We start from the raw sequence: 23,103 nt of genomic DNA, 5'->3' as shown, positions 1-23,103 counted from the left end.
GTTTTATGTCCATGTGGAGCCCAGAAACATCTTTGTAAATAAATCTACCACTTGAGGCTGGTGCGCCCCAGTATGTCAGCTTCTCTTGTGTGTATGTGTTAATTAAAAACTCTTTCCTTTTCTTTTCTTTTCTTTTCTTTTCTTTTCTTTTCTTTTCTTTTCTTTGTTGGTTTTCTACTAAATCAGTCCCCAAAGCAATTTTTTTAAGGCTCTGACTATATGGTCACTCAAAACATAGAGTAGAATAGAATCATCACAGCCTGTCCCAATCACTGAATTCTATACATGTATCAGTCTCCGTGCATTGGAAGGATCGTAAGAATGGGTCTTCTGTCTACTCAGCTATATAAACATAGGACCTGCATATAAAATTTAGAACTTTGGTGCACAGAGATGGGGAAGTAGTCTCAGAAATCATCTTGAGCTAGAAATGAAGTCAGTAGCATCAATAATTCTGATTCAACACATTGCCTACTTTCCCATGTAAGACCACCACTGAAACTACTATTCTGAACCTGTTCTGGTTCTTAGTAGAGCTGGGAAACTGAGACAGGTTCAGATTCTGAAATAAGAAAAGGGTTGCAAATGTAGTTCTGGTATTGCAGAGCAGGTGATTCTCCAGTGGCCAGAAATGCCTTTATATCCCATCTCATAGGATTTCTCTTTCCTACCCCTGTGCCCTGTGCATTCTACTAAGGAGTATCTGCTTACCCAGTTCACCTATACAGTGGCTGACTGGGTAAATCATTGTTTTGTTTCCTCACCATGAAACCACAATGATAAGAGGGGAAAAGTGTTGGGGGGTGGATACAGAGTTGCTGGGGGTCAGGTGCCATATAAATTTAATAAATTATTGTTGGTTGCACAGTCAGCCAGATGTTTAGACTGAATTTGGCATTTTTATCCACCTATCGATCCCTTCCCAAAGACCTGGGATAGGCAGATGTTGTTTGATGGTGTTAAAGGTATCATCACAGGATGTAAGCTGTTCCAGGTAAAGCTGCCTTTTGCAGTTGACTGATGGTGATTTTGTCAGTGCTGATGGTCTTCAAGTGGTGCTCCAGATGTTTTGGGATTTCACCTAAGGCACCTATTACTATTGGTACTATCTTTGCTTTCTTTTGCCACAGTCATTCTATTTCTATTTTCAGATCTTTGTATGCTGTTGTTGCTGTTGTTGTTATGGTTGGTTGCACAGTCAGCCAGATGTTTAGACTGGATTTGGCATTTTTATCCACCTATCAAGTCCTTCCCAAGGACCTGGGATAGGCAGATGTTTTTTGATGGTGTTAAATGTATTGTCAGAGGATGTAAGCTGTTCCAAGTAAAGCTGCCTTTTGTTGTTGTCGTTGTTGATGATGTTGTTATTCAGAAAGTGGCAGAAAGTTGGTGCCTCCATACCCACTTTTTTTCCCCCCATCATTATGTGGGAGTGCTGGAGCTGCTCAGAAATTGAGATGCTTGCCAGTGAAGTAAAAGTACTGAGGGTAGGATTAATGAGACCAGTGGCTATTTGTAAGTGCCCATTAAATTAACATGTGGAACAAAACATGAGAAAAAAAGTCTTTATCTAGCCACTGTCTCTTTACCTCTTCTATGCAGTCCTCTGTTTTAAACATAGAGGGTTTATTTACCATCTGTAACAATGATCAATGCATAATTCTATCCTTTGTTTAGACTTAGATCTTTCTTTTAAAAAAATGACAAATATTCGTGGGATATAAATTTCATTGCATGAAGGTTGAAGAACATGTGGCCTTCCAGATGTAGCTAAATTGATGCTCCCAACATTCTTCACCAGTGTTCATGTTGGCTGGGTCTAATAGGAGCTACAGTTAAGTATCTCAAAGTTCACTCCTGCTTTAGTGATTCTCTAGACTAATCGTTCTTAAACTGTTTGACCAGTTACCCCTTTTCTGGGTTTTTAATAATGTCATTACTCCTACCCAAAAAAAACAAAACAAAAACAAACGGACTCTTATTTTACACAAGCATCAGTGTAATTACATAGTGCCAGGCAAAGACTGGATCCTCAACTCACAAACAAGCAATTACAAATTATTCCATTAACCCCAGGATATGCCCAAATTACCCTCTTTGGGGTAATTACCCCCAGGTTAAAAACCACTGCTCTAGACAATAACTTATAATTTTTGTGGAGCCTTTTCATGTTCCTGCTCACCTATGTTGCTGCATCTAAATGAGCTTGGCTGAACTCCAAAAGCGAAGCAGGATTTGAAGCAGAAAAGAACTCTTGAAGGTAAGAATGGTTGTAATTTGAAATGATCAAACTTGCAACTCTTTCATTTGTAGTTTAGTTTAGTTTAGTTTAGTTTAGTTTAGTTTAGTTTAGTTTAGTTTAGTTTAGTTTAGTTTAGTTTAGTTTTTAGCTTTTTCCTCCTCAGCTTTTGGTATGTAGAGGTAGATAAAGGGACATTTCTCTTGGGTGAGAATAAATTCCAGTTGGGGGAGAAAACAAAAATTCATCCTGTATGGTTTTATTGATAACCTCTGTAAATGCCATTGGCATATTAGTTAGGATGGCATGGTCGTGCCAACATTTATGAAAGCAAGGCTGTGAAAGACCTTCAAATGGAGCACTTTACAAAGCATGTAGCTGTGAGCCAAATGCCCTCCCTGAAGTGTTGAAAGATCTACATGGACCACACTTCCTTGCAGACTTTCAGCCAAGCCAAGCCAGGCAAGGTCAGACATCCAGGGCCATCCTTCAAAGCAGCCACCTAAGTACTGTTTTAATACTTGTCTGTTTTAATGCTGTAAGAACAGGTGATTTGCTCACACTAACAAGCTCTGCAATGTCTCCCTTTCAGATGTTTTGCAAAGCCATATGTGAAACCAGCTTTACATACCGTAATAATGCTAAGATTACATTATAATTTTAGAATAAGTGGTATACACACATCTCTAATAAATAATGTGCATTGTGTACTAAATTGTGTGTGTGCTTATATACAGTCTTTTGTTTCCAAATTTAAACTTGGGTACTGCAAACTGGGTCTCAAGTAGCCCAAAATAGGTTTCAAGTAATTGTTTTAAAGTACCCCAAACTAGGTCTCAAGTAATTACTTAGTGGAAAATGATTTAACAATATAAACTTAGCAAAAAAGTAATCAGGCACCTGGAATCCACAGTTGGGCATAAAGTAACAAGGCACTAACAAAATAAGTGAAATGTTAACTAGAACTAAGAATCAAGCTAGCCACTGAGAGTGTGTTAGATTGCTAGGAATCGCTAGTGGCTAGCACTTGGGAGCCAAGGGCTCTCAGACTGTAGTTTGGGTAATCAGTAACAAATGAAGAGTAGATTCAAAGGTTCATTGTTTAAGTGAAGGTTATAAACACCATTAAATAAATCAATGAATAAATAAGAGGAACACTTCTGCATGAGTACTTGCACCAGTTCAGAATGAACTCTGTGAACTTATACAGGCAGAGGAGGCAAGTTGAAAAACTTTTGTCAGGAAACCTGGATAGATATGTTTATGAAGTTACTGGAGCTAAGCTCAACTTGAGGAAGTTTTTATCTTTTTATTTAGCAACTAGGGAAGTGATTATACCAATCAGCCAGCAGAGAAATTAATACAGGTTGCTAGAGAGAAGAAACCTTTTGCAAGTCCTTATTGGCTGAGAATGACCAGAATCACATGGAGTAAGTTACGATAAAGGGAATCAGATTCCATCCCTACAACACTAAAATTGGGTTGGACCAGTTCAACTGAATTGTAGGTATACTTGAACTCAACAAATATTGAGATCTGCCCAACACACTCTATTGTTTTCCCAACACTCTTCTTTCCAATTATTTGGGAAAGTGATTTTTCTAAGACATACAAATGGGATCAGATCTTTCTGGAGGAAATACAAAGTTGAATTGATTCAACTTGATTCAGGTGTTTTTTTTTTTCCAAATAACTTGAAAAATATTCTGTGCTATATGTATTTCAACCTAGTTGTTTCAAGGATCTCTCTTGTCTAAGCATAATGTCTGCAATATTATTATCCTTTATCTATTACAGTAAGCCTAGGGAAAAACTCCCATTTTCCCTAAAACGTAGAGAGCCCTGAGGATTACTTCTTAATGTATTCAATTGTTCAACCCATCTTCTATAACGGAGAGAGATTATATTGAATTCCATATTGTAGTACTATTTTATCTTTACATTTCAGACCAGTTTGTATACATGACTTGTATTTTATAGTTAATCTTGAATACTTATAGAACTTCAGTTTCTGTTCAAAGTTGATCTGAGTTTAGCTCCTTCACTAATATTAAACTATTTCCTATACAAAGACTTACACAATTATACCCCATGAAGGTCTTTATAAGAATTTTGCATTTCAGGTCACTTCTAGGGGAGGTATGGTGAGCTAAACACGTCTCCGGGAAAATGGAGACAACCGCAGCAGAGACTGAAGAACTGGTGAGTAGATCAGATCTTTGGAATCTTTCTGGATAAGGAAAGGACAGGAGATCACCAACATGTGCTCCAGATAGCTGCTCCTCACCAGGAGACACAACACAGCAGTCTTTATGGGTTTAAGCGTTGGGAGATGGAGGAATCAGTCATCAAGCTCACAACCACAGTGGAACCTTTTAAAGGACACAACGTTTGCTAACCTTGCTTTCTAATCACTTTGGGAAATTGCTTATTTAACCATCTTAAAGCTATGAAAGATCTTCAGAACAACAAGTTTGAAAAGCCATCTGGTGAGTCTATATTTCTGAACAAAATAAAAAAATAACTATAAATTTAAGAACTGAAACAATTTGAAATAAACACAAAAAGCTAAATAAGATTTTGGACTAAGAAAGTTATAAAAGAAAGGGAAAAAATAATAATAAACCTGCTTTGGGTTTTGATCAGTATTGGGATATACAAAATGACACAAAATGCTATAACATTTGAAATACTAAAGGAGAACTTTGAAAAATGGGGCCAGAAATTAGTAGCCACAATATCAACAATATCAGTAACAATGTCTGGATCTATGGATAGACCATGTTCAAAAGATGTTAATGAAGGAACGGCAGATGTGAAACAAATCTTGCTTGATACAGAAATAGTAGAATCAGAATTATTGGATTAAAAAAAAGTGTGGATTACAAGAGAAGGCATTTAAATACAAGTGACAGGCCAAGAAAATGACCCAGATAAGGACTCTTTACTGGGTATACTAAAGAAGCTGGCTGAACTTTTAAAAATTAAAGGGGAAATACAAATGATAAGCAAGATAATCACTTGGACAATGTCTTTTTAAAGGATTTACAAAAGGCTGGAAGAAGTCTTTGCAATGGGACAAAGAAGAATTGAAGACAGATCAAATCCTTTGAGAATATTTAAATGAATTAAATAAATTAAATAAGAGATGGGCTATGGGAAGAAGAGAAGTCTGTAACATTATAGAGTTTGGTGAAGAGCTATCAAATATATTTATACTTGTTGTAATGAACATTGGAAGTCATATATATATATATATGTGTGTGTGTGTGTGTGTAAGAATTATGCATTTCAGCTCTTGTTTTATTGATATCAATCAACACTAGCTGAAATGAGCCATTCTTAAGCATTAGAGAAGTAGCACTGTCATCAGCCTTGACCATTGTTTGACAAGAGATACCCTACAATATTATTGGTATTTATACCTAATTTGCACACAGGACATACATGCAATTTGCTGCTTTTTGGTCACAGTAAGATTTTAAGATATATCATCTTTCTGCTAGGGCATTTTGATGTTTCATTTTGTTGTGCGTCATCAGTATGCAGGTTCTGTTTCAATCTGTGTCATCATGATGCAGATAATACAATGATGGTATTAACATTGATCTATCAAACTCATCAAAATTATTATAACTAAGGCATTAACATGTATACCAGGACTGTCCTAGAGCTTTGTCAAAGAGCAGGTTCTGACTTTAATCTTGCTGTCTAATAATTATTTCCATTATTACTGAGGCTTGAAGTTCCTCTGTAACTACAAGTTGCCACTTGACCTTATTTCACTTAGGCATGGCAAATGAGAATGAAGACTATCATTCTGAAAGTTGTCCTCAAGAAGCTAACTCAAATAAGAAATCCTATCATCCATTATAGCATCTTATGTTCCCATGCAATAGTGACTGCCTAGATAAAAACATGGAAAATGTTCAACTGGACATTGTTTCAATTAAAAACATTCATAGTTCTTGACATAGCAATGTTAAAAAAAAGGAAGTATGATAGATAGTAATGGCTATATTTGCATCCCTGGTAACTGTAAGGTTTACCCTGTTGGTCTCAGAGAAACTCTCGTGACACGTGTGTTCAGCAAAGAAGTTTACTCAAGCGTAAGGTAAGTAAGTACACACAAAGCCAGGGTCGGCATGGCATAGCTTACATGGTCTGTTATAGTTTCCCATTCCCGTGCTTTTCCCGTTGCTTAGTTACAGATTACCCACAGTAATCCCCCTTCACCCAAATGGCAGATTCAGTCCGGTGCTTTTGTCTTTCGCTTCCAAGCCTCTGCACTTTCCTTTGTTTGCAGTGCTCCAGGGAAGCTGCCCTGATACAAAGTATTCACTTGAGGTTTTGAGTTAAGCACCACCACCTATCCGTAATCAGCCTGCGGTTTCACTTCCCCTTTTTCTCTGCTAGCACCTGGGCGGTGAAATTGACCAGGTGACAAGGATAACTGTTTTGGCCTTTGGCCTCTGTACACCACCACATTGAAGTTGAAAAGAAACACACCCAGATGGGAACAAAGTCAGGACTTTCAGCTGTAATTCAAGGGGTTTGACCAAAGTGGAGCACTAATGGTTCCGGAAGTACAGCTAGTGGCATACACACAACCCCATCATTGGTGGCTCATAAGTATTGGAACAAACCAACATCATGATAAACATAAGGATTGCCTTTAATACCTGGATGAAAATCCTTTGCAGTCAATGACTGCCTGGAGTCTGGAACCCATGGACATGACCAAATGCTGAGTTTCCTCCTTCAAGATGCATTGAAGGCCTTTACTGCAGCTGCCTTCAGCTGCTGCTTGTTTGTGGGTCTTTCTGCCTTCATTCTTGACTTCAGTAAGTGAAAAGCATGCTATGTTGGGTTGCAATCAGGTGACTGACTTGGCCATTGAAGAACATCCCACTTCTTTGCCTTGAGAAACTCTTGGGTAGCTTTTGCTGTATGTTTTGAGTCACTCTCCATCTGCAATATGAAGCAGTGTCCTGTCGGTTTGGCAGCATTTGGCTGAATCTGAGCAGAAAGTATAGCCCTATACACTTCAGAATTCATCCTGCTGCTTTTATCAGCAGTCAGGTCATCAATCAACACCAGTGACCCGGTTCCATTGGCAGCCATACATGCCTATGCCATAACACTGCCTCCATCAGGTTTGACAGATGATGTGGTATGCTTTGGATCATGAGCTGTTCCTTTCCTTCTCCATACTTTTCTCTTCCCATCATTCTGGTGCAAGTTAATCTTGGTTTCATCAGTCCAAAGGATCTTATTCCAGAACTGGGCAGGCTTTGTTAGGTGTTTGCTGGCCTAATCTGGCCTTTCTGTTCTTGTGCGTTACCAGTGGTTTGCACCTTGTTGTGAAGCCTCTGTATTTACGTTGATAAAGCTATTTCTTGACTGTAGATGTTGACAATGACATGCCTACCTCCTCAAGAGTATTCTTGACCTGGCTAGATGCTGTGAAAGGGTTCCTCTTCACCATGAGCAGAATTCTGCACCCATCCACTGTAGTTGTCTTCCGTGGTCTTCCAGGCCTTTTGCTCTTAATTCCTTGCCAGTTAATTCCTACTTTTTCAGGATGTTCCAAACTGTTGTACTGGCCACTCCCAATGTTCTTGCTATCTCTCTGATGGGTATATTTTGTTTTCTCAGCCTAATGATGGCCTCCTTCACTCGCATGGATACCTCTTTGGACCTCATGTTGAGAGTTCCAGTGAACAGCTACCAAATGCAAATGTAACACTCAGAACCACCTCCAGGCCTTTGATCTGTTTGGTTGGTCATGGGGTACCCAGGAAACAGGCCACACATGGCCATGCAGCTGCTTGTTAGCCATTCATTCCATTATTTATAAGCCACCAATGGTGGGGGTGTATATATGCCACTGGCTGTACTTCCTGAATGTTTAGTGTCCCACTTTTGTCCAACCTCTTGAATTACAGCTGAAAGTCCTGACTTCACTCCCATCTGGGTGTGTTTCCTTTCAACTTCAGTGTGGTGGTGTACAGAGGCCAAAGGCCAAAAGAGTTATCCTTGTTCCAATATTTCTGGCCCTGACTGTATGCACTATAGGCATGCATGTTCCTGATATAAAGACACCATGATATGCTATTGCTTCTCTTCCCAAAACATGGTGTCTACAAGAAAGGGACAAGTGAATCACAGGAGCCAGGATGACATCATGACACAAATTATGTAATTTGTATCATCAAATTGATGACATGATGATGTCATTGTGGCTTCTTATGCATGTCTTTGCTCCCAAAAGAGTAATAACACTAAGTTGACCTTGGTTGTTCTCAAAAATATAAAAAGCAACAACCCAAGTTGCATGTGGATGAGAAACCTCCAAGCATGTAGGCTACTTTGGGAAATAAATTTTTAAAAACTCAAGAAGGCAATGCAAACCACTTATGCACTCTGGCCAAGAAATTATATTCTATGCATACAAAATTTGATACAGAGCTATAATATTTCCCAAGATAGAAAGAACAATTGTCTGTTACATATTTATAAGAAATATATACATAAATTTGTATTGTCTATTTATAGGGAAAAGTTTAATTATCCCATTTATTTTTTAAAACCCATTTATCCTATTTTACTATGCCTTAACCATTCTTTGTCAAGCAATCAAATTCAAATGATCCTTCTTCACATCACTTCACATTGATTTGTTTAAAAAGAAGCATTTATTTTCACAAACTGCATCTATTTTGCAACATGTCAAAATATTTAAGCCTATAGGACACCCTGTTATTTTACATGCACTTTGTAGGATTATTGTAAATAAAAACAACAACTGTTTCTGCACAATCTTTGTTTTATAAGATCCTGAAAGATTCTATTGTTTTCTGATTTATAATTTCAGCACCTACAACTATAAACTTAGTTCTTCCTCCCCCCCAAAAATACAATGTTATTCTATTAATATGATTAATACATTAACATTTTAAATTAAGCATTTGTAATCGTATTTTTCAAACTCCAGTCTTCTGGCTGAAATGTTATTAAAACAGAATAAAAAATAATATTTGCTTTATAATAATATATATTCTCCATCTGAAAATAAGTTCTTCATCTTCAGTAGTTAATTGGCCTATGGTGTAATCCTAGGATGTGAGGGTAATCTGGCTGTGACATATGTCACCCCATTGATCTCCAGGGTTGCATGATGTAATCTCATGTATGCTTAGTCAGAAGCAAGTCCCATTAAGTTCAGTTATTTATTTATTTATTCTTATTTATTTATTTATTTATTAAATGACTAGTTAGGTTTACTGCCAAGTATATGATGATGATACTTAACCATTTTTGGTTGATCTTGCTAAGCAGGGCCTCATAAGTACTTGAATGACAATTAGGAATTATAAGGCAGATTGGAAAGCTGGCTAGTTATCTTGATCTTTTTTTTTTTTTTTCCTGCTTTGTTTCAAGCAAATAGGTGGATAGATCCATGTCCATGGAGTTAAACATGACTCAAGGGAATATTACTTGTAATATATTAGGGCTGTAGCCTAAATGCCTAGTTGATTAATCAGTTGATATGGCCACAAAACAGTGAAACACTGACATGTATCTAGAACTTTCTAGTATAGAAACCCACAATAAAAATTGTTATTATCATCTCATACCATATGCTTCTAAATCTAATGTTATTTTAATTATTTTCAAGAGCAGCAATGGTTGACAGTATTTAAAATAAATGCTATTTTAAAATAATCAGTTGCATGAAAATGTATAGAGAATGACCAGTAATTATACTGCTTCCCTATTTTTGATAACAGCATGAACCTTGAAGCTCACATGTCATGTCATAGTCTGAGCTATTTGAGGGAAAACTCAGAATTTTGAAGACAGCAAACCAATCTAAGCATTTAGTATAACAGCACGAGGCTGTGAAGAGGGGGTGTTGGCTGAATAAAACAGACAAAATTGGATATTTTAAAAAGGAAAACATTTAGCAAGTGGACTCTATGTGTTTAACACATAGTATTTGAGTCCAAGAGTCATCAAATTCATCACAGACCTCCATAAATCCGTTCATGGAGTCTTTATTGAAAAGCAGTAAACAATTTACATTTGCACATGAATACACACACTTAGGACTGAAATGCAACATTGTATATAGAAAGATAAAATGAGACGAGCCAGACTGAAAAGAAAACATTCTTGTATGCATAAAATATACAGGTGACAGAAAGGAGAGTGGTACTATTGTTATACCTGAATGGTAACTTTCCAATGGATTTTGGAATGTGGGGACACACTTGTCATCTTAAAGAATAGGCTTAACTCCAAGGGTAAATCCAAATGGCTAAATTACACATGAAACTAGTACTTCATGGAGAATTCAGCTGACAAATCCAACATTCTGTAACAAATGGTGCTTGAGAATGATTATGTATAAATGGGAAAGAGCTGGGTACAGTACAAATATTGTAACTCCACTATTCTGTTCCTTGCCGTTGTCAGTATTTTAGCTGACTGCAATTAACTGCTGAGCGTGGGAGGAGGCAAAAGAGAAAACCCTTCCTAATTAACGAAGCATGAGAGCCCTGTGAAACTGTACACAGGGAAATATATGAAAATTAACTATATGCAGATTGGGGGAAAATTAACTCTGTGGAAGAGATACACACTGATTCATCACCTGCCTGGCAATGAATTCTCATGGTTCGTAATGACCACATTTAGTGGGCCTATTTGTCTCTTCTCCCACACACCTCAGACCGCAGAAGCTGCTACCATAAAGGCACAGAATAATATGCCAGGCCATAGCTTCAAAACCTGAAAATGTTTACCTCCCCATGATGCTATCTACTAACTGAAGTCCTCTGCTTAATGGCTGTCTAAGTCACAAGCCTCCATGAACAGGGCTTGTCTTTCATTGCCTTATCATTGTCATGAAAAGACCCTGGGGAGAGGAATCAGCAAGTAGTCTCCATTCCCAGCTTTTAAGAACACCACAGAATATTCCACAGTTCTATTATGGGCTACTTCCCTACCCAGAAGGCTTCACTGCATGAGACCTGGCCATGAATTTTGATATTCCAAAGGTTCTGAGATGCCAGGCCTAGGATAATTAAGGGATGCGCTTGTACTGTACATTAGCTACCATGGCACATGGACAAAGAAGGTTGGGACAGTTTGTAGATTCCTGGAGTCATTCTGGATGTCCTAATCATGTCTGGATTTTCAGCAAAGTAGACTGTATTTGTAGGAAACTCAGCCAAAAGTTTAATCTTACCCTTCTGCACATTTCTCAGTTTCCTTATGAATGACTCAGATCTTTCTACTGCAATTTTACAAGATCCACAAGCAGGACATAGAGGGATTCCAGATGTCCAAAATAAAATCAATGACAATCCATGAAGATAGCAACCTCCATGGTAGGAATTCTTTGTCTCCTTTCCCATAAATGTCCTCCTCTCTCTCTCTCTCTCTCTCTCTCTCTCTCTCTCTCTCTCTGTATCAGTAGAAATCACATTTTTCTATTTAAACAGAAGACCAGGGCTCTGTATATGCATTGTCTGTTCTTAAAAACTAGGGCACTCATTTAATTCCACATGCCTACCTTTATAATATGCACAGATTCAAATTTTAAATCTGTTAAACATCAGCATCACTGGGGGGGGGGAGGTTCTTTATTTCTTTCTTTCTTTCTTTCTTTCTTTCTTTCTTTCTTTCTTTCTTTCTTTCTTTCTTTCTTTCTTTCTTTCTTTCTTTCTTACCTGAAGCTTTAACATTGATGACATTTTAAAATTTGTTTTAGAGAGATATTTCAAAATCAGCACTCTGCATCCAAAGATTTGTTCATAGCTGTGAGCCAATCAGGTTATAAATTAACTTCCATATTCTCTCCTGCATTCATTGCCAGCTGGCAAAGAAAGGATAGGGGTCACTCAACCAGGAGAGCAAGGGGGGAATTTGTTGTTTCTTCAAAGGGTAGGTCCTTCTGGTTCGCCTCTGATTCCCTGGCAACCAAGTGCCGCACACCCCGTGCACTAAATACTTCTGCCTGTAAAAGCACGCAGCAAGACTGATGCCTATCAGCATCGTCATTAAAAAAAAAAAAAAAAAGTGGTATGTGTGTTGGGGGGGAGAGAGCCCCTTTGCTTTTGATTTCAAGTCGAATCCCGAAGAATGACCATTCGATGCCTAACACTGCCATCTATTGGCCGAAAATGCCGCCGTTCTTTGGCTCTCATTCTCGCTACTTTCGCTTCCGACCTACCAGTTCTACTTCGACTGTGGCAGTTCTACCAGTAGCTTCAGGCGGAGAAAGCGCCCCCCCCCTTTTTTTTTTGAAACCCTCACTTGCCGGAGAGCGCCCTTCCCCTCCTACAAGCTTCCTTTTCTAGTCGAGGAGAGAACGGAGGCGAAGGCAAGTTAATCGCAGTTCTGGCTGGGACGGCTCGGAACCCAAAACCCGCTCTCCGATTTCCCTCTCTTGGTACTGTCCTTGGGAAAGAGATGCTACAAGGCTCGCGCTGCGCCTCGGAAGCCGGGATCGGTGGGTAAAGGCCGGCTTTCCGTCGACATCCCCCACCCCTTCTACAATTAGGGGACAAGCGGTCGGGCTAATCTGAGGTGGAATGCATCAGTGGGGGCCTCAAAAGAATAGTCCGGGAGGTCAGCCCCATCTGCAGGGGCATCAACGGAGGAAGCTCTTGCGAGGGAATCGGCGAGGACAACCGCCGCCGGGGAAAACGGGTTCCCAGCGCCCTAGTCGCCAGCCCTACCATGTCCAGAGCGCGCTGCAAGAAGAAGAGGAGGCTTAAAGGGGCGCCTTTCCGGATTCAGTCTTTTGGGCACGGCTTTTTCGAGCGTCCTCAGCCCGGGGCGCTGGGAAATGGTGCGAGGACAGAGGGGAGGCAGCAAGAGTTGAGAGGAGGAGGAGGAGGAGGAGGGGAAAGGCACTGCCGGAGACGCCGCCGCCGCTGAGCAAGGAGAAAGTTGACCTCTTTCACGGAAAGTGTGAGTACCGCCAGCGGGCTGGGAGCTGCTCGCCGATCGAGCGCTGTGGATCGCTGCGGAGGGTACGAGAGAAAAGAGACTGGAGGAAGCTGCTCATCCTGAGGATTTCAGGATGCACTGACGGTGCCCCCCCCCCTTTAACCCCGCATCTATTTCCCTCTTATGTTTATTCCACCCCCATCGTTCACATCTTCGTATCCATTACGCCCCCCCCCACACACACACCATTCCCTATCTCCCCGCTCCTTGGGAGCGCACTCGATGACCCCCGCAGTAGTTTCTTGGACCTTCCCACGTTTTCCTTCTCTCCATCCCCGACGCCCCCTGTAGTTCACACGCACACCCGCGCATACACTCCCAGTCCCTTGGGGGGCCCTCTAGTCCGTATGAACTGGCCGGCACGTAACATCCTAATCCATCTCTCTCTCTCCCTTTTCCCGTACGGCCACCCTATTTCTCAGGCCCACACACGTCTTTCCCTCTCCCCTTTTCCCCAGTTCAATCTCTCCCCCCAACTCTGACCCAAATCTATCCTGGCTTCTAGGTACAGATTCCAGGACCTCCTTTCCCAAACGCATCGCCTTATGCCTCCCACTGCTGGTGCCTTTGGAAAAAGAAAATAACCCACAGTAAAAATAATCCAAATCCTCCCCCGGGTCTCCCTCTCCCCCTTGCGCCCCCGGCCAGCATCGCTTAGAATTTACTCCCTCCAGACCAGATCGCTCGCCTTTCCCCTGCTTGTCATTCAGCACCACACATACCTTCCTTACCCAGATCACCCCTCCCTACGCCACTCGCCAATTTTCTTTGCCCCCCTCCGTTTCTCCTCCCCTTTCCACTCCATCTCTCTTCTCCCCGCCTCGCCCTTCCCCGTCTCTCCAGCTTGTCCTCCCCCTCTTCCACTTTCCGCTATTGGGAAAAAGCGCTTCGGGAAGCAGCCCCCGCACTCCGCTGCGTGTGTGTGCGCGCGAGGGGGGGGGCGGGAAAGAGGGCGCCTCAGCCTGTGTGCAAGACTGTATGTGTGTGTGTGTGTGCGCGCGCGCGCGCGCGTATGTGTCCCTCGCTAGCGAGGCAGCCTTTGCGACTGCATTCCCCACCGCCTTCCTCTTCGCCTCTGCCTGGGCGGTTTGCAACACACCGAGCGAGCGAGCGAGCAGGCGTAGCGTTCGGGGTTGCAACAATGCTGGGGCCCTGGAGATTTCAGCCTCCGTAAGTAGCGAGGGGGTGGAGGAAACGGGGGGGGGGGCGTTGATCCTTGCCTCCTGGTTGCACTAGGCTCCCCTTCCCCCTCCATCCCCCCCATTTTTTTTTTTTAAACCAAACACCACCGTTGCTCCCAACTGCCACTGCTGGAGCAATTGGGAAGACAGCTTTCCCTTGCAAGCCGAGCTGCTGCTTCAGTGCGGTAACCAGAGGGGTGGCAGTCGTTTCTCCCACCCACCCTCCCGGGAGGGGGGGAGGGACACTGAAAAGGATGGGCGCCGCGGAAAAGAATCAACCCCTTCCCTTTAGGGAGAGATGGAGAAATAGAGGGAGATGGAATCCAATGCACTCATTCCATTGCTGGCTCCCTCCTCCTCTTCCTCCTCCTCCTCCCCTTTCACCAGCCTTTGCAGCCAGATCTCTAAGCATCTCCTTCTGGATGCTACATTTAACTTTATTTCCCACCCTCGCAACTGTTTGGCAAGTGGGAGAGGGCATGTAAATTATTTTGTAGTTGCTCCTTAACATTTTAATAAAGCTTTGCAAGAAAAATCAGGAAGGGCTTGGTTGCTGATTTATTTGGGATTTATTTCTCCTTTGGACCAGGAGAAGTAGTCACTTCATGGATGAATGACTGTAGTGGAGCTGGGAATTGTCTTAGAAGTGGAAGATTGTCTTTTTTTGTCAAAACACCCCCCCTCCCCATTTCTTGCTTGATGCAGAGAGTGAGATGTACCTTTTTGCCAAACCCTTGGAGAGCAAAAGGCTTCTTCCCTAACCTGCCTGGGCACTGCTGCAAAATCCTTGAACTCAGACATAAACTCGACAGTCTGACCCACATGGGTCATCTGTCTATCTACTCTAAAGAAGGAATGGGAAGAAATCTCCAAATCCTTGGCTGGGCTGGGAGGAGGGGGGGACTAGGATTTATAACAAGATTTGATCTGAGCAAATGCAAACCAACCCTTGATCTAACAAATCACAACAACCAACACACCAGCCAGCCACAAACTCATGGAAAACAGGGTGATAGATGATGGGGTGATTTATGGTGATTTATTAATCCATTCCTATATCCACCCTCCCCCAAGCTTCTTCTGTATTTATCCGTAACTTATTGCATTCCGAGAGTAGAAGTATTTTCCAGGGGGAGGCAGAGAAGCTGGGGGGAAGGGTGGGGAAGGGGGCTTGCTTTTTACCAGGATGCAATTCAGTGACTCTGGCTATGTCTGTGGGTCAAAATGGGGGCACAAAGAGATGGATTTGGGTGGGATTCCCCCATCCATCTGTCTGAAATGCCTTCTCAGAAGGACAGCAACTAAGAAGCAAGAACTCCACATTTCCAATACTTGGTGGCCATCTGCCCTCTTGAAGTGACTTAGATAATTTCATCCTCATTTGAATGGTGTGAGTGTGTGTGTGTGTGCGCGCGTGTGTTTCCAAAAGGATGGGAAATAAGATACCAGTTATGGTTGAGGCCACTTGGACAGACCCAGCTCTAGCATGCTTGTGAAGTTCTGGATGAACAACTAAAGGGCAATGCTTTTCACAGTGTGTACATGCATATGGTCTCTGTGTGTCTCTCTGTGGGTATATATGTGCTGCCTTTCAACCAATACCTTTGTGAAAGGAACTTATTTACCAGCCGATCAAAACAGAAGCAAGTGTTGATGATGCCTTTTTGAGACAATCTGATTCTGATAAGAATTCATAAGTATTTCACCAGTGGCTAGCCCTGTCATTAAAAATTAAAAAAAGAAAAAAAAAAGATGATGGAGATCATAAATTGAATTACTCAGCTAAAGAATTCCAGCTCCGGTATTTTCCTTTATTATTAATTTTAAATTAAGTTTTAATCCCTGAGCATGTTATATAAGCACCTAGAGCAAAACTGATTAGGAATATCAGGTGTTTGAGAAGCTACTTCACTTTCAGGCTTTCAATATTTTTGTTGTTATGAAAAGCCCTCCCAAAATAAAAAAAAATAAAAAAGAGTGAGATTGTTTGAAAATATTACAATTGCTCTTTCAGTAGGATGCCTGCAGTGGCATTTGAATGATTAAAAAGGAAAAAAAAAACCAAAACAAAATGAGGGATAGAGAGAGGGAGGGGGGGAGAGAGAGAGAGAGAGAGGCATGTCTTAGCAAAAATGGGGGAAGACCTTCCTCTGCAGATCACTGTTCAGACTGAAAGGTTCTGAACAGGAGAAGGAAAGGAAGCAAAACAACATGGATAATAGGTGAGGATGAAAGGCTTATAAAATGGTGCTTCTGTTCTCATAAATTAGAACTGAGTAACTACTCTGACAGCCATTTTATGTATATTTATGGACACATTTTGTGTGTGGGGGGGGTGACAGGGAGGGGAAAACAAACTGTAATGATACAGGAAAGTGCTCCTAGGATTAGGAATCTAAAGGGATTCAAGGATAGTGACTTTCCTTTGGAAATCTAGAAAAGCTATATTTGAAAACTGAGGAAGAAGAGAAAAATATCATTTAACAGCTGTTACCCTAGCATTTTTTAAAAAACAAAACTCTTGGCAAAGAGAAACTGGTCTAATTTCTGTGAAGATTACCTTCTTCCACCTGTGTTTTGACTTCTGACAGTGTCATGATTAGATTTTCGTGCTCACTCTTGTGACACCCTGGTATTTGTGTTCTCTTTTTGCCTTCTGCAGGAGATAACATGTATGCTTGCTGCTCTACAGTGACTCAGGAGCAGGCTCTCAACAGAAAAATGCGTATCTGGATGGTGCAAACCATCACTTTTGCTTTAACGTCTCTTGTCCTGGCCTGGGCAGAGAGCATCGAATATTATGGGGAGATCTGTGACAATAAATGCCCTTGCGAGGAGAAAGACGGCCTCTTAACGGTGAGCTGTGAGAACCGGGGCATCATTAGCCTCTCTGAGATTAGTCCTCCCAGATTTTCCATCTATCATCTCCTGCTGTCTGGGAATCTTCTTAATAGGCTCTACCCCAACCAATTTGTCAATTACAGTGGGGCTTCAATTCTGCACCTGGGGGGCAATGATATCCAAGACATTGAAACAGGAGCCTTCCATGGGCTGAGGGGCTTAAGGAGGCTGCACCTGAACAACAACAAGCTGGAGATCCTGAGAGATGACACTTTTGTAGGGCTGGAGAGCTTGGAGTATCTTCAAGTCGATTACAATTATATCAGTGCCATTGAACCCAACTCTTTCAGCAAACTCCACCTGCTACAGGTGCTGATCCTGAATGACAATCTTCTCTCTTCATTGCCCAACAACCTGTTCCGTTTTGTGCCCTTGACTCATCTTGATCTAAGGGGCAACCGGCTGAAACTGCTCCCATACTTGGGCCTTCTGCAGCACATGGATAAGGTTGTGGAGTTGCAGCTGGAAGAGAACCCATGGAACTGTTCCTGTGAGCTGATCTCTCTCAAGGATTGGTTGGACAGCATATCCTATTCAGCCTTGGTGGGGGATGTCGTGTGTGAAACCCCTTTCCGGTTACATGGGAGAGATTTGGATGAGGTTTCCAAGCAGGAGCTTTGCCCTCGGAGACTTATTTCAGATTATGAGATGAGACCACAAACCCCACTAAGTACTACAGGGTATTTTCATACCACTCCAGCCTCTGTAAACTCTGTGGCTACTTCCTCTTCAGCTGTTTACAAAACACCCTTGAAACCCAAAGGGACACGCCAGCCTAACAAGTCTAGGGTGCGTCCCACCTCTCGATTGCCCTCCAAGGATCTGGGATATAGCAATTACGGCCCCAGCATTGCTTACCAGACCAAATCCCCGGTGCCTTTGGAGTGTCCTACAGCTTGCACTTGCAACCTACAGATATCTGATTTGGGCCTCAATGTTAACTGCCAAGAAAGGAAGATTGAGAGCATCTCAGAGCTCCAACCCAAGCCGTATAATCCCAAGAAGATGTACCTGACTGAGAACTACATTGCCTTGGTGCGCAGGTCAGATTTCCTGGATGCTACAGGGTTAGATTTGCTCCACCTGGGCAATAACCGGATCTCGGTCATTCAGGACCGGGCCTTTGGGGATTTAACTAATTTGCGAAGGCTGTATCTGAATGGGAATCGGATTGAGAAATTGAATTCAGAGCTTTTCTATGGGCTTCAGAGTTTGCAGTACCTTTTCCTGCAGTATAATGTCATCCGGGAGATTGAGACAGGCACATTTGATCCTGTACCCAATTTACAGCTCTTGTTTCTCAACAACAACTTGCTGAGATCTTTACCTGTGGGCATTTTTTCTGGCTTAACTCTCTATAGATTGAATCTGCGGAGCAATCATTTCTCCTACCTTCCTGTAAGTGGGGTGCTTGACCAATTGAAATCCTTGCTGCAGATAGATCTTCATGAGAACCCATGGGATTGTACATGTGATGTTGTGGGCATGAAGTTATGGCTTGAACAACTCAACACAGGAGTCCTTGTGGACCAGGTAATCTGTGAATCCCCTAAGAAATTTGCTGAGAATTACATGAGGAACATCAAACCAGAGCTGCTCTGTCCAGACTATTCTGACATCATTGTTTCCACACCCAGTCCATCATCCATGCAGGGACCAGCAAGGACCACCTCCTTCTCCAATTCGGGGCAGTTCAATAGCACCATGGAAGAGGACAGTTCAGCATCACCTTCTGGTGGCTCTTCTTCCTCCTCTTCCTCTTCCTCTTCTTCCACGGTGCCTTTATCGGTGCTGATTCTCAGCTTACTGCTGGTCTTCATCATGTCTGTGTTTGTGGCTGCAGGTCTTTTTGTGCTGGTTATGAAACGTAGGAAGAAGGTTCAAGGTGACCATGCCAGCACCAACAACTCAGATGTGAGCTCCTTCAACATGCAGTATAGTGTATATACAGGAGGGGGAGCTCCTCATACTCACCTCCACACACATCACCAGCAGCATCCACAGCATCTTCACCGTGGAGGAGGAGGAGGTGGTGGTCCAGCTTTGCCTAAGGTGAAAACCCCAGCAGGACACGTCTATGAGTACATCCCTCACCCTTTAGGCCACATGTGCAAGAACCCCATCTACCGCTCCAGGGAGGGCAATGCGGGTGAGGATTACAAAGATCTCCATGAGCTCAAGGTGACCTACAGTAATCATCACCTCCAGCCCCAACCCCCTCCTCCCTCACAGGTTTTGGGGCAGCCTCCAGCAGCTCCAGGGGGACAAGAGGAATCCCTCCGGAACCCCTCATACAGTGTGAGCACCATTGAGCCTCGGGACGAGCTGCTTTCCCCTGTTCAGGATGCGGATCATTTTTACAGGGGCATTTTGGAGCCTGACAAACCCCCTTCTTCTACCTTGGGGGGCAGTAACCTTCCTGAGTACCCCAAGTTCCCTCCCACTGCCTACACCTATTCCCCTAACTATGACATTAGGCGCCCGCCTCACCCCTACTTGCATTCCGGCCCGGGGGACAGCAGGCTCCGGGAGACAGTGCTCTACACGCCCCCAAGCACTGTTTATGTAGAGCCCAACAGGAACGAGTATCTGGAGCTGAAAGCAAAGTTGAATGCAGAGCCGGACTACCTCGAAGTATTGGAAAAACAGACCACCTTCAGTCAGTTCTGAGACCACCTCTTTTCCTCCCATCCTCTCTCCTAGAGCATTTGTATTTAATAACCACAGAGAAATACAATGGTGATCTGCTCCCCTCTATGTCCTTTTCCTCCCCAACCTGCCTTTGCTTCGTTTGTTGGAAGGCAAAGTGCCTTGGCACAGGAATGTCCAGCTTTGGGGGAAATTATGAAAGGAGTGTTGATTCCACAGTTATAGATCTCAATTTTTCTCTCTCTTTTACAGCCAATAGGAGCCCATTGATTGAGTGAAATATGCCCAGTTTTTGTTCTTCCATCCCTTTACATGGTGTGTTGTTTGGCTAAAGAAAGCATTGGCATCTGTAAAAGAAAAGGGTCTCATACAGCTGGAAGTCAAAAAGGTCATAGAAATCACTTTATCCTGTTATTTTATGTTGGATATGCACTGCTGACCACTTCATTCTCCCTTGGTTGAAAAAACACAGGGCACCAAATCCCCTTTTTTAGCCATGAATGGATCGGATTGGTGTTTGGGGAGGGGGCAAGATTAGCACACCCTGAATTTAATACAAGGTGTTTGTTCTTTCCCTTCCCCCCCTTTTTTTTTAAGAAAAGAAAAAAGAAAAAAAAAGAGAGAGAGAGGATGTATTTGTATGTTTCTGGACTTTTGATTAAAAACCAATATTATGATCTCAAAAGAATCACCATAGATGTGGACAAATCAATAAAGAGTTCAGAGATATATGATCCATAACTGGTTAGTAAAATAACTTATTGAAATATATACAAAAAAGAAATATTTTATTGTAGCTCCTATTTTTATATGCGCGCACACACACACGGTAGCATTTCCTTCAATGTTTGAGGGTCCCTCCTGAATGGAAGAGTTTTCTTAGCCATAGACTAAAATGTGACAAAAGAGTGTTTAGACCTGCGTATCATACAGCTGCACTTGGCAACGTGCTAGGAATGACTGCAGTTCCTTGTTGTGTATACAACTGATGGCTCATAGTAATGGTTGCTGTATAATGTGTGAAATGGCCAGGAGAGCTGATAGCATGGATAAGCACCCTGCAAAAGTTTTGATTGCTGTCCTGCACAAACTTAAGTTCTCTTGGCCCTTGGTAGAGATTTGATCTTCGTGGTGTACACAGAATTGTATCCTGAGGCATATACTGTATGAAACATCAGAGTCTGATTTTGCCTACGAAACCTGCTTCTACATTGTGTGAGAAAAGATTTCTCCTTGGCTAAAGTATTGGGCAGGTTTGTGGGGGGTTTCCCCTTCACCCAAGATGTAGGATTGTCAGAGTCTGTGGTTGGCTCAGAAGTGTGACATGACATTTTCTGTTTGATTTCCAAAACTGTCAGAGCCCTGGAGAATGGCAGAAATGTGTGAAGTAATTAGAACGATCAAACCTCATAGACAATCTAAGGCCAAAATAACAATAATATAATAATTATGATTATTCAGGGAAAATGAAAGAAAGCGATATATGATTTATTTAATTGTGGCTGTTCATTAATATATACTTTTATGACCTCCCAGTAGGGTGAGTAATTTGGCTAATTAATGAGGGAGGTGTAATAATAATAATAATAATAATAATAATAATAATAATAATAATAATAATTTGAGCAGGGGTGGTGGCAGGGTTCTGTTTTGTTTTGTTTAAATTATACTGGCAAAACAGCTTAGTCTGGCAGTTGGTGAAACCCATTTCAAATCATTCATTCAAGTAGAATTGCCTTTGAAGAGATCTCTATGCGCCCTGGCATCTTGAAAGGCCATACAGTGGACTGTGCAAATCTATTGATGATGTATCCATTCTTTCTTCTTTGAGCACCAAGCAGTGGCAAACATATCCATAAACACAGAATCACCTGTATGATGGGACAGGATGTCTTCTATGTATTCCAGCACATGTATTTTTTTAAAAACTTTATAAATAAACACTTGATAACAATTTCAAATGGAAGGAAATGAAATAATCTTTACCTGAATTTTAATTATTTATTTCCAGTGGCATATGTTACCAGGAACAAAATTCTATTCTCTCTCCTTATGCTGTAAAAGGATTAAAGTCCTGTCTCTGCATGTTGTAAGGCATTACATTCACCTATTCCAAACAGATACTCGTGAAGTTCTGTTCTGTGTGATCCTGCAGTTTGCACTTTCAATTATATCTCCATTTGACGATTTCCTATAGAAATTTGTTAACAGTTATTTCAGGTGCATTTTTTAAAACAGTTTCTGGAGTTTTTGACTTGAGAAAGAGAAGATTGTTTCATTGGATGATGATGATGATGATGATGATGATGATGATGATGATGATGATTTTCTCCCTAAGAACTGTCTATCTGACATGTTGTGTTTTTTGGCATTTGCAACATAGGTGCCTTTTTCACAAATAGGGTTTGTAAAATATATACCTTTTTTAAAAAGGATGTATTATTTTCTTTTGCAGAGATAATTCTGCATTCTTCCCCTTATCCTTCTTGACTGCAAACCAGAAACAAACAATCACATCATGGAAATATATTTGGAAGCAACACATTTAAATATGATTCTGGGAACTAGCCTGACCCTGGATATTTTGCTCTCTGAGACCAAGAACAAAATACCACTTTTTCTTCCTTCTCTCAGGATGATGTTGATGTGAAAAAAAATATTTGGAGCAAATCTTTGAGGAAAAACTATAGGGTTCGTGTGTTCTTAGCTTAGAACGCAAGAGATAAGGGAGATTTGACAGAGGTGTTTAATGTTATACTTGGTGTGGAAAATGTGAAGAGAAAGTTTTTCTCCCTTGCAGGTTTATTCATTGAAATGAAATTCAGGAAGATCCAAATCAATAAAAGAAAGCATTCTGTGCACAATGCATGGGTTAACCTATGAAAATTGTTGCCTTCTAGAGTAGTGATGGCTATCATTTCAAATAGTTCTAAAGGGGAACTGGATTAAATCAGGGAAGATTGGGTTGTCAGAAGTGGCTTGTCTTGATGTCTCTGGCAGCATTACTTAAAGACCAACAGCCCGAGAATAAAAAAGGGCTTCTGAGATTTCAAAGGCATCTCCTTGGCCATTGCTGACACAATATGCTAGATTGAATGGAACCTGAGC

General features: G+C 41.7%; 1 protein-coding gene across 2 annotated transcripts; it reads left to right on the top strand.

Annotated features, from left to right (window-relative positions):
• Positions 1-11,917: 11,917 nt before the first annotated feature.
• On the top strand, positions 11,918-21,930 carry SLITRK5 (SLIT and NTRK like family member 5). 2 transcript variants are annotated; one of them, XM_088136463.1, is made up of 2 exons: positions 11,918-13,225; positions 17,108-21,930. In XM_088136463.1, exon 2 carries the CDS (start codon positions 17,116-17,118, stop codon positions 20,014-20,016), a length of 2,901 nt encoding a protein of 966 aa, XP_087992589.1. In that variant the 5' UTR covers positions 11,918-13,225; positions 17,108-17,115; the 3' UTR covers positions 20,017-21,930. The 2 variants fall into 2 exon arrangements, with proteins under 2 accessions (XP_087992589.1, XP_087992590.1); XM_088136464.1 differs by lacking the exon at positions 11,918-13,225 and adding an exon at positions 14,240-14,434.
• The last annotated feature ends 1,173 nt before the right edge of the window (positions 21,931-23,103 follow it).

This window comes from Python bivittatus, unplaced genomic scaffold (genome assembly GCF_059951505.1).
Source record: "Python bivittatus isolate LINGU-HERP-01145 unplaced genomic scaffold, Pbiv_v1 ctg000060_np1212, whole genome shotgun sequence".
NCBI classification, from domain to species: domain Eukaryota; kingdom Metazoa; phylum Chordata; class Lepidosauria; order Squamata; family Pythonidae; genus Python; species Python bivittatus.
This window is presented reverse-complemented; position numbering and strand designations above follow the sequence as displayed.